General features: G+C 36.4%; 1 protein-coding gene across 2 annotated transcripts in view; it reads right to left on the reverse strand.

Annotated features, from left to right (window-relative positions):
• Positions 1-12,273, reverse strand: part of dnc (phosphodiesterase dunce) — a 300,082-nt gene extending 287,809 nt beyond the window's left edge. The window contains exons 1-3 of one of the 2 annotated variants that reach the window (XM_076114360.1): positions 12,128-12,273; positions 6,759-7,411; positions 2,574-3,009 (exon numbers count right to left, since the gene is read on the reverse strand). In XM_076114360.1, the coding sequence (XP_075970475.1) occupies positions 2,574-2,662 (89 nt within the window). In that variant the 5' untranslated portion in view covers positions 2,663-3,009; positions 6,759-7,411; positions 12,128-12,273. Of the gene's footprint in view, positions 1-2,573; positions 3,010-6,758; positions 7,429-12,127 lie in introns of those variants that run through there. The other variant, XM_076114361.1, reaches the window with a different exon arrangement.
• Between the last annotated feature and the right edge of the window lie 533 nt (positions 12,274-12,806).

The following is a 12,806-nucleotide window of genomic DNA, read 5'->3' on the forward strand; positions in this document are numbered from 1 at the left end:
TAAATTAGATATGAAATAGTCTGGAAAGAAAAATTAATTTTTTGTGCATTTTATATAGCTTTTGGACTAATTATAACGCTAGTTTTAGATTTTATTTGTCAAACGTAGTTACTAATCATTACAATCACTTATTTGGCAGTAGTGAGTAAACGAGACTTTGAGAGAGAGAGGTTTTAGTTTTAGTTTTCAGATAGTTTGAGTAGGATGATACATTAGAGGATTTCCCTTCCCTGAGGTTTCCATAGAACTAGAGAACGGCAACTTTTGCTAAGATTTAGAACCGCTAACGCTTTGAGTCCCGAGTTCGATTCGCTCGGCCCTCATGTCGAACGAAATATAATTGGGGTTTCAGTTACGTCAATCCCCAGTTACAGGCCGGGACAGGAACTGGTCCCGGATATATTACGACATTCGGACCGTAATACCCTCATTGACGAACCGTAGACGCGTGATTGTGTAACTCTATTTATATTTTTTAAGGATACCCTACAAAATATCTTGAGAGAAAATAAGAAAATGAATGGAACATTTTTACGAGCAAAACTTTCCGTACTTAGAAGTTTTGAAAGCCTAAATTACATAAACAAAGTGTTACTCAAAATAGCGACCTACAGGTTTGTTGTTTCCAATACAAAACTAATGGCATAATGGATTAGAATGGGATGGCCGCAAGCCGATACGGCGCGTCCCAATAAAACTGGGTAAACTCAATTTACTAATAAAATTGAATACTTTTTCGACATCCGTAACTTATTTAATATTCAACACAAAATTTAAATGACATTGTCAGTACTGATAGGATTAACAGATTTTGTAGATATCGTTTTTTACTTTTTACCTATAGAGCAACAGTTTGCGACCATAGTTAATATTTGAAAAAAATATTGAACAGATATTTTTTATACTTATATACTTTCAAATTTGTGACTTACAGTCATATGTTTTGTCTATATAAAATGTTGTGTATCTTAAAAACATTTAAAAATTAAATTGCGCCATGTTCCAATCTAGACAAGTAGCATCAAAGAATACTTCTACTAGTTACTAGGTTTCGTTCCTTCAACGTCATACTGGCCATATTTTTACCAACCTGAAGAGCCACTATTGTAAGAGGCTTATTTAAAAAGAATAAGCAAAATATCCGGCGGTATTATGAGGAAACCAGCCAAGTAAATACAACTGCGAAAAGAACAGTTTTTTGAGGGCTGATCCAATTATCAAATTCTATGGAAATGTTGTTATTTTCTTTCAAATAAAATACCAGTTAAATGCGAACGGGCTTGGGTACCCAAGTTCCGTACTAATGAGAAAAAAATGCTACATCGTAGAATATTTTTGTACTCAATATTTTAATGAACAAATCATGTTGGGAATTGAGGAAGACCCTTCAACTAAGATGAATAACGTGAAACGTTGATATCGTTTACCAAGCGTACACATTATAGATTTTTAAATATAATTTCATGGTCGGAGAAAACTTCGATTGATTATATCAAATTCAAACTGCCTCAGTAAGTTTGGAACTGTTTTGTTTATTTTTTAGACGCCGCCATAACTTAATAATCCCATTAATTTCGCTCCCAATTTCCCTTTGCTACTTTCTTAACTTTGAAGAAAAAGGCCCACGAGGCGGCTACAGTTTGTAATAACAATGATTTTCAAACAGACGAGAGGACCGTCATAACTGAGACTTTGAACGTGACATATTAATTTTAGATGAGCTTCGTACACCTTTCTTTTGAAAAATTGCAAACTAAATCCGACATGTCAGAAAGAATTTCTTTGAATTTTTCGTACATAGTTAAAATATGTTACGGTGTTATGAAAGTCCATTTACTACGTTCAGACATAATTGAAATCTTAGGCACAATGGAACTCATGAGAATTTTATGAAAATATTGAAACAATCATTCAATAGGCAATTAAAAGATGATTCTTTATAATTATCTCGAAATGAATTACGCAATTATCGTCACAATGTTGTGACGTTTGCTTAACGATAGAATAATTGTTTAATTTAGAACACAGGCCTCGTTATACTGCCCGTGATTATTTACTCGTAGGCATCCTCAGGGAGACTTAAACGCTCAAGATATTTGCATGTATTTAGGTTACACGTAATAACGATCATTAACCACGTCAAAGAAATTAAATAAGCGTAATGAGAGCGCTGGGGGAGTACCTACTGCTACCTACGTCAGGTAAGGTCTAGTCAATATTGAGATCGCGTGTATTCAATTTGAACTAAGCATATATATTTCAATCTTAAAAGGGTTCTCTGCATCGACGGATGGAAATACAAGAAAATTAAAATATTACACCTCCTTCGAGCAAAGTGTCGAGAGAGAGTATGAAAGTTAGTTCCTCAAACAATAACTATTAAAGTGACATCCTTAATTATATGTTCGTGAACTTATGCGACGAGTTTAATAGCCTCGGAATAGTTCACGCAGCTATAAAGTTCGTTTACGAGTGTAGGTTTAATAAGCAATTGGGCTTCATTAAGGCACCAGTGTCGTTAACATTTATAATCAAGATTTGATTGTGCAGACCAGTTATAAAGTGAAACTCACCGAACATTAGCAAGAGTATGACGTCGGCTTTTGAGGTATCTGCCGTGGTACTTCTGCAGCTCGCCGATACTGCCTTGTTCGGCTTGCATCCTGCCGTGCGACGGCTGCGGCGTGAGCGCAGCCTCTTCGCCGGCCTGCCCAGGCGACGCGCTGACCGCTCCGGAGCCACGCTTACGTGCTTTGTTGCTCTTCCTAGCCGCCGCCGACAGACATATCTTTACTGACGACGGACTACCAAAACTTCGCTTCTTTCCTGAACTCCTCGATGACGTATAAGCGGTGTCTGTGCTGCTCTTCGTACTCTTGTATGAGGGTGTGAGAGTTGCGTCTGTTGCGTCCTCGAGAGGCCAATCAGAATCGTCCTCCTCCTCGATCCCCGGTAGCGGGGATTGTTGACCGATCGGACGCGGTGAGCTTATTACAGGCTCTGGGGCGACTGCAAACAAGCAATAAAGGCTCTGAACAAACACGACTTGAGCAAAATCGGAGGCAGTAACTGAAAGTATATTATAAGTAGCTCATGCACACATAGGAAAGGTTTGCTAAACGACTTCCGCAACCAAAATTAATTTATAAGATCAGGCCGTTTCCACCCCTTTGATTATAATATCTTAAGAAAATTGTAATAATAATGTAGCAACTGTTCCTTTTGACGTCAAAAATAAATATTTACATTGAAAGGATTATTATCTAACTATATGATAAACACAATATTATGCGAAATAAAAATGTACTATTATAAACATTATTTTCTAAGGTTCGTATAGGAGAAAATATTAAAAGACTCATTTTTATTCCCTATGAGCGATTGAGATTTCATCACCAAAATTCAATATTGCGAATCCTCGTCACGCTAATCGATGATTTAATAATTAGATTATATAATAAAAAGGCCAAAGCATCAACCTAAATTCGAAAAATTCAATATTACATCGAGAAATCTCGAGGGACGGGGTCGACATAATTTATTATGCAAATCCTACAGTGTCTGAAAAATCCGCACAAACAATCAGTTTTCGAGTTAAGAAAGTAAAATAATATTGTTCTCTCAATTGTAAAAATATGGGACTGATCAAACGTTTGTAGTTCGTAGTACGAAATTAGACGCAATTTTTCCGGATTATTTTGTAGGACAGGGGCCGAAGTCTGTCATAGGGTTGATTTTATTTGACAAATGTTTCTGCGTGCCTGAACTTAGTTTGAGGGAGAGCCGTATACTGTGATGTGTACGTAACAGCATTCAGACAAGTTAATCGGCTGAGAAATTAGAGGTCGGAGCGGAGCGTTGCGGCATGCCACTGATACAATGTTTAATTATTCACATAGGCCTTACAGGAATCGATAGCGGGACGTATACTCGTTAATTAAAGTTGAACTTTTCTTTAAATCACATAACAGAATACACGCAAAAGAATTTACTTCGAAAGAGCGAAATAGTATAAGGCGGGAAATTGTGTCTGTTCTTTTAAGAAAGCAGCATATTGTAATAAACTTTTACTTCGTTCATATAATCAATAACTCGTCCCTGAACTTTACATGCAGTATTTTTAAAAGTCAACTTTTTCTGCAAAATGTTGCATAAACAACTCGAAAAACGTTGTAAAATAAAAATTGTGGTCCTTGGGGTCATCGTACGCGTGTCAAACACCTAACATTAAACTATACGGACCGTGGTACCACAAATACGATTCTGTACAACTGAATAGGTACCGCTATATTTAATTAATTCGACTATTCGGTTAATCAGATATTTTATTATTATCTACAGTTTTTTAGTTTTGGAGTAAATGCAGTAAATTAATAAACTAACTATTTTTATTAAACTCAAACCAGAAGTATCATAAGGATAATTAAAGAGCAAAATCTATTTTCAAAAGACAACGATTATTCCACCGAAAATAAAATAAGCACACAGTGTACCCCAAAAGTATTTTCATCACATTAATACTACGCAAAACAGCTGCTTCCCCTTTAAAAATGCTAATTAAATACAAATCGTAACACGACTTTGAAAACATGTAGCCTAGATAAATTATGTAAGGCGACTTTTAGTGGTGAAATGTAAGCCTAATTTAAGGTAAACAAAAGGGGCTCGCGGGGCGGCTGCCATCGATCCGTCTACCGCTGTTTGTGTAGCTAAATGCGACCACTCCCGTCGATAATATGTAAAATTGCACAGACTGTGCACTTAATATCAAAGTCACAAAGTAAACTAATGTTGTGGGACAGAGTATGCATCGTAATGTGAATATAGATGGAGGTTAATTTTGTATTTTTTTTGAATAAAATATTTAATTTTTTCCAAAATATATGGCAACATTTTAAATGCATGTCGGGTATATTACTACTAGAGTGGTATTTACAAAACTGAAAAATAATATTTGTTCTTTTGAAGAGGAATAATCTTGTACAGATGAATCAACTGATTGATTGAAAAGATAATACATTTGAAATAAAAGTAGGTACTTCTGTATCATACGTCAATATTACTATCATCGAATTTATTCTCGATTCATGTCTAACGCTATTTTCCCGATGGGAAAGATGGATGAACGGGCTTACCGTAGTTTTAGAAATAACGGATTTATATTGCCTTTTGAGATTTGTTACTTGCGGGGCCCTGTTGCTATTGATATTTGTTTTGTTTACTTAGCAACAATATCTACCAATGTAATTTCATAAACCACAGATTAAGTGTACTCAAATGTAAAAAGATGAGATACTCACATTATTACCATCATAATAACAACTGAAACAATAGCAAATCGCCCTTAACTAAATCACTGCTCTTAATATTATAACGTAACGTAGTTTATCCGAAGGCTGGAGAAGAATCATTCATTAATAATGATTAATGGCAAACCAGAACAATTAAGCAAGTTGTTAATCCGTTTTCCTACATTTTCCTCCAACTACCTCACTTACTATATGCCATGTAACGTAATATTAAGTATAATGTGTTAATTATAATCAAGTTTTAGGGCAAGGTTAGAAACAGCCAAGACCTTTTTGTTCTTAGTTAATTACCGAGTAACCTTTAACTTGGCCGAGTAATTTAATGTCGTTTAGCAAACTTCGACGGAGCTCGATTCCTGAACAACACCGACACTAACTTTAGATTTATAACTATTGGATTCCAGGAAAACTGCCCGAGAATTGAAATTGCACCTCTTTCTTTTGCATTTTAACTTTATTTACAAGCAATAAAGGAAATGAAAATCCATTGATATCCGTTTTGAATAAGCTACTAAGAATAAAAGCCTTTACATTTTAACGAGAAACTGCCTTTTGTGTTATATTATTGTTCCTGCAAATGGATTGATATATTCATATTTTAGGACTGGAATAAAATGTGGCGATGCTGCTTCATAAAGATGTAAAGTCTGATTGTAATGCTCATGAGGGCAATAGCAATTCTCGTTTCAGAAAAGAAGGCACAATTTACGATGAACGTGGAATTGTAGGGTAAGCAAATTTGAGTCGGAATGCAAATTGTCTAAAACATACGAGTAAAGTTTGGGTTACGGGACGTTTCGAGCAGCTGGTACCGGAGTAGGTACTAAGCTTGTTCTTTGCTTCTACTTCTTTTAAAATGTTGACAGAAGACTCATTAACCCAGTTCACTATAGTGTCGATGTTCCACAGTAGTCAAAGTAATGGCACTGTTTATTGAAATAGTGACAATAACTCAGGAATATGAATTTGCGAAAATATATTTTCTCATTGCGTTTTAGTTCAAAGTGGGCGGAAAGAGCTTTTAGATAGCATTGCAAAATGTCATAAATGTGACATTAAAGACTCTTGCAATATATTTCAAATAACCTTAGCCTTTGGGTATAGTCTGAATGTCAACAGCGTACTCCAAATATAACAAGAATGTTAGATACAAGCTGGGCAACGCGGTGTTTGTCTTTAACTTATCGAGAAAATCACATCTTACAACTTTTGGCGACATAAATAAAATCGTGGACGTATCTTAAACATTCATGTTATAATACTGTGTGTTTATACTAGAAACAACAACTATAATGTTCGATTAAGCCAGAAAAAGTGCACAACATTTGTACATTGACCTCTTATCTTATATCAATTTTTATGGAAAATTAAAGAGATTAGACAGAAGTCAAACTTTTCATAGCTGCATCGAGTGTTAGAAGCTAAGATAGAAAATGAATAGATGCTTACCATATTCATCGTGGTCGAGTTGCGGGCTGCCCTCCCGCAAGGCATAGTCGGCGTCGTCAACGGGAGCCGCCGCGCGCGCCCCGCACCAGGGCACGCAGCAACGGAACACCCCGCCTCCGACCACCTTGGAGCCGTGCGCGCCCCCGAGCCAACGCGCCTGCGCCGCTCCACGCACTAACACACACACAACAACATGCGCACGCGTGCCTTGCACACACGCATACAATCACCATACGTCACTTAACACCGTCAAATAACACTTTTCTTCCTTCACGTACAACAGGTCAATGAACACACCGAGATATACAAGATTGGCACTTTTAATAAGAATAGAATTAAGAATAATTTGTTACAAGAAAGATCTAGTTCAGTCTTGAAAGTTGGCTTAGAAGTTAAGATAAGTAAAGGTATCGATATGTCAGTCGACTTATATGAACGTTTATTACCGGGATTCTCGGGAGGAAAGTTCTACACACGTCTTGCGGGAAGGGAAGGGCGAAGGGAACGGAAATATTGTTCGATGAATGTGTTCACTTTGTGTCTTTTATTGTGTACAGAGTCGATACGATTATCTGGGCATCATTGTAGACTTAGTACGGTACATGACTACTGCAACTTCACTTAACCCATTGTTGATTGTTTATAAGAAACGCCTAATAAGAAAACATATAAGGTCATTCCGATGCTATCGAATCACTCATTCGCACTAAATAAATAATTGGCAACGACAGAATATGACGCTAAACAAGTAATAAATAAATGTGTCTTTTCATAAATGTTAGTGCATCTACACCACAGTACAATGTTTCAATCATACAAGTACACGTTGAAATATTACGGTTCGCGAATACAAGCGCAGATTAAAGTGTGTATAGGAAAATAACGTTTTATTGTATGTATGTACGTATTGGAAGGCTGCCAAACAGAGTAGCTGAGTTCTTCACAGGCTATCGCTTTGAGCATACCTAATTCACCTCCAGTCATATTGAAATATTAAAATAAGCAATATCTATGTTTCAGTAACCGCGCCCGATACCATCTGTTCAGAGACATGAATAAACAGCTGGTGTATAAAATATATATGATTCGGCGACACAAATCAAAGTAACTAATTCTGTTTCCAAATGTTACGTGTTACATGCGTACTGTAACATGAATTAAGTAATAAACGGAGTTCTGAACAAATATAGCAGTACCAACAAAACCATGAATTATTTTCTAAAGAATGTAATTAATTTGACATAACATCACGCCTATTTCCTTTAAATATTTTCCTGAGCTAATATGAAAGGAATTTCCCAAAAAGTTTGTTTCCAATGTAACCTTAAAACTTCGTATTTTCATGATATCAAAGCGAAAAAGAAATATTCTCACTTTCGGCCAGTGTCAGGCGTTACTTTGTATGAAAATCGTGTAGGCATGTAAGGAATTCAAAAAGGGGCATACTTTATGGCTTTCAATAGACACAATCAAGAAGTTGACGTGTGAGGTAGCCAAGGGATCGTAAAATCCGCGGATAACTGAATATAATATCGTTTCTAATGCTGATTCTCGCAACTCTCGAGTATGAGGGCAAATCCACTTTGGCACTGGCCAGGTTATACCGAAGGAGATTTTATTCATTCATCGCTCGAGCTTCGATAAACCAATTTGTGCTGAGGCCTGTTTGAACAACATTTCCCAGTCGATTGAATGTGGACGAGCATTTTATGCTAAAGAGAAACAACTATCGTTTACCTACTGCAGGTTATCATAATAAGTTTCATGATAATAAATGGTAAAAATTACTATGTCAATATTTAAATAATTTACTATGAGTAAATATTTAAACTTACATAAAACACATATCTATCAAATAATGTTCTGTTGTTCTACCTTGGAATCGAACTGAGACATAATAAATTGAAATATTATACAATTTAAATGGCTTATACATTTTATTTGTATAATGACCGCACACTCTTTCAGAAATGGATTTAGTTTGTATTAATGCTGTGAGGAACACCGCGGTACGATCCAAATAGTGAATAGACAAATAATTTTACCGATGAAAACCCGATATGAAATAAATTTTACACTCCCTTTAAAGGAATTGAACGAATTCTATATTACCTAGCATTTGTAATGCACAATAGTTACCTAATAGAAGCTATTCACGAGTTTTCCTTCGTACCTAGCCGTCCGCTACTTTCACGTGAATATAAATGCAATACTCGGAAAGAGTTACAATTTACGGAACAATACGTGTCTCTTAGAAACGGTAGAGCATCACACATATTGTGACAATTTGAATAGGATACTTTAAATTCGTTTACTCGTGAATCATCTTTATAAAATAATACATTAATTACGTGTGTTTGATAAGAATTTCTGTAATTAAACAATTTTACATTATAAATTGACTGATGCAATAAAGGAAAATTTACGGTGACATTTTATAATTGTATCGGTTTAAAATATCATAATTGCGTAAACAATTACGCGGTTTTCCCCTTGCAGCCGAGTTTAAATCTTATCCAATATTTTTTATAGCATTAATGTCATAACCAATTTAATAAAATCGCAACCATAATGAAATATAAGGCTTTAATTAATGCATTTAAGGATACAATTAAAATTCCAATTTGATTGATTTGAATCTCCGCGAAATTGATATTATTATCATAATGAGTTCTGATATAGCACTTAATTGGACTGAAATAATTGTATGGGGAATGCTAATTGAAAATTTGAATGTATTTCGAATATTTGCTTACGAAAATATGAAAGATACTTGAAGGTTGACGATATTGAATTTATATTAAATTAGTATGTGTAAAGTAGGTTTTAATGAATAGAATATAATGTGTGAGTTATTATTGCCTCGTAATATCGTCAGTAGGGCAGACATAATGAGCTAACAGTTGTCCTGGTGACGCTACGTAGGCGGTTTATATTTAACTTGAAAGGTAATGATAACCTCTCGCACCTGCCGTACAATATTATACTCGTTTTAGAACAATGTATATTGTTTTTCTGTGTAACACTGAGACTGAACTGAAAAACGTTTTGTACAAAAATAGTATATAATATATTATTCTAAATTCCGAAACGATATAAATAGGTTCAATATCTTTATGTGATTTCATTACAATTTCATTACGAGTTTATTTAATTTTTCACAAGTGCCGAAGTCTTGTTTTAAATTTCTTGAGGCAGAAAGCTGCCTCGATCGTGCCGGTAATAAAGTATCCAGTTGCTGGGAATTTTAATTGATAGACCTACTACTAAACCACCCAACTTAATATCCAACATTACTAAATTCCTACTAGAATAAGTACAAACGGTCATTTATCTACATTCAATCTACATACATCCATCTATAATGCAATCAAAAAGCTAAAACAAAAGCATACCTATCATTGTAATTACACACTCATTAATTCTGTGGTAACACTCAAAATGACCGAATACGGTACAATAACAAAGCCGCATTGATATCGGAGATTCGAAAAAGCAATCAATTTAAATGGTAATATGTCAAGGCCGAGGTAGAAATAATCGAGGAACATGTGACGATGCCAAATAGCGCTCTATATAACTTCCTATTTCTATTGTGGTATGAAAGACAACGTTGATCAAGAGACGTTTTCATTTATTCGATGAGCTCTGACCGACGCGAATAATTGTTATTATTATGGTCTGTATAAGGAATTGCTGGCACCAATAGCGATCGGCACAATCAATTACTACTCGTTGAGCGGTCGGTGGTTTCAATTGTGGAGCCATTCTGTACGTCATCGGCGACTGAACGGATAGATACGCGATGTTTCTGTGCCCGGCTTCACTGTGAAACGCATGCGAGATTTATTCGATGTTAATTAGATGCCTCATGCCATTCATTAGAACTTCGTTACAATACTAGGTCGTGTGTAAATACAATCCAATATACTCCCATTGAAACTGTAAGCGTGTAGTTTACGCTTTGTAATGAAAACAGTCGTGCTCGAGATAAATCTTTTTAAACTACATACCTACGTAGAGTTACGCTTAATGCATTTATTGAATAATTCTTATCATAGAAGCCGCTAAAAACGTTTTATTTGTCTTTACACCGTCATACGTACAATCTAATTACTGCATTAACATTATCACGATCTAATCTTATTTATCAGCCGTAGTTACGCGAAAACTAAGTTGTTTTACTGACTGTTATTACTATATTACTATAGAACTGCTCGATAAAATGGATGTTTTTAATTTAGTTTCCTTATTATTAACGTTTTTGATGAATGAATGGCTGAATGTCAAAAACGACGCCACGTATTGATTAGTAACATAATGTTATTTTGTGTGACATTGGTGTATAACTGTAGAGCTGCGTTATGTCGCCTCACGGTCGATGCGTTACATTTTAATGTTAAAATAAATAAAATATCCAAGGAGCGTGCAACAAATAGCACGACTTCACCTAAAAATACATCAAGCAACCACGATATTAGAAAGAGTTGTTGACAGGAAGCGATAAAAATAAAATATTTTCAGATTATGATAGCACGTAGATCATGCGTCTCTTCTATAATTTACTTGCTTTAAATTAAGGTTAATTACTTCAACGACAGCATTAGCAATGTAAAGAAATCATAAAATATTACTTTTATAATATACTCATTAGGCAATTTGTTTTCTATAAACGTTGCTAGCAGAAATGAGTTCATAATTTTTACAAGATATTTGGCTCATAATTGTAACACGGATACTGGCAGGTGTAGTTATTTATTATTTCGCTATGGACCAACAAACATTCAACAAGTTGTTCATAAAATCAATATTTTCACAGTAACGTAACGCGTAAGAAATCTTAAAAAATACTGAGGTAATTTTGTTATCTTTTTACCATCAATTATGATCATTTGTGTCTGATCAATCGCTCTTGTAGAATACAACTTTAATATGAGAAGTGCCACTTTGAAGCTACGTTATAATATCTAATGATAATATTTATTTTTTCAAGGATAGTTTTTACAGTGCACAAATAACAAATAATGCTATTCATAAAAAACGTTTGCGTGTTCCACAGAACCTTGACTCTTTAATGGAATTATATTTTACACATTAGTGTGGTCATAAGCAACGGTACGTAAAGAGTTAATGCATGTATTTTACTGCGTGATATTTGGATTAAACTGTTATCTTATGTGTCGTAACTCGTTACAATGATCGCGACGAGCGGGTTTAATGTAATCCTGAACCTAAACAGGGTCATGTATCTCGTGAGTGATTCGATAGCATACCGAAATCGCGTGAGTTCCACCTCGTCAGATAACAAAAGCGAATCACTGGCGGGGGGAATTTATCACTGATGAGACGTATATTCAAAATATACAAACATAAAACAATGCCCCAGTGGCACACTGCACTACGGTGTCGGCACTAGTCGGCAGGCGAGAGCGCGAGTGTCCGCGGGTCGAGCCGCGCGGCCGGGCGCGGGGACTGGCAGCCGGAGCTCACGCCGAACGCACACGGTGCTGGTGCTCAGCAGTGCATCTCACACGTCGGCCACATACGCGGCGAGCGGCGAGCGGCGAGGCGGCGCGTCGGCGGAGCGGCCCCGAGCGTCGCGACGGCCGGCAGACCGCGACTGGAGCGTCACTGCGCGTCGCAGCCTAGGGCGCCGAGCGAGCAGGACGAACATACTCGCCGAGCGCGCGCTCTACCTACGATTCTAGCCCTTGAACCTTCTATCTTGATTCCTATTTACCTTGTTCACGTCGAGTCTCTTATGTTTTTGTACGACCGCAAAAGGGTTTTCACCCCGCGAGGCGTCCGATCCCGTGAACGTTACGTAGACGCTCTAGAGATAGAGATGCTGCGTGGCCTTTCTATGCTGTGGGTCGTTCCGATGTTATGTCACTATTGAACGTGCCTGTGCCTTGTTGTTTGGCCGTGAACGTATTTTACCCGTGCACTCATTTGGACCATTATGATTGATATCTCCTCAGAGACTTTTGTGACGCACTGCACTGGCTATTCGGTACATTTAGAAACACTGCGTAACAAATTAAAGTA

The sequence above is a fragment of the Anticarsia gemmatalis genome, chromosome 5, assembly GCF_050436995.1.
Source record: "Anticarsia gemmatalis isolate Benzon Research Colony breed Stoneville strain chromosome 5, ilAntGemm2 primary, whole genome shotgun sequence".
Lineage (NCBI taxonomy): Eukaryota > Metazoa > Arthropoda > Insecta > Lepidoptera > Erebidae > Anticarsia > Anticarsia gemmatalis.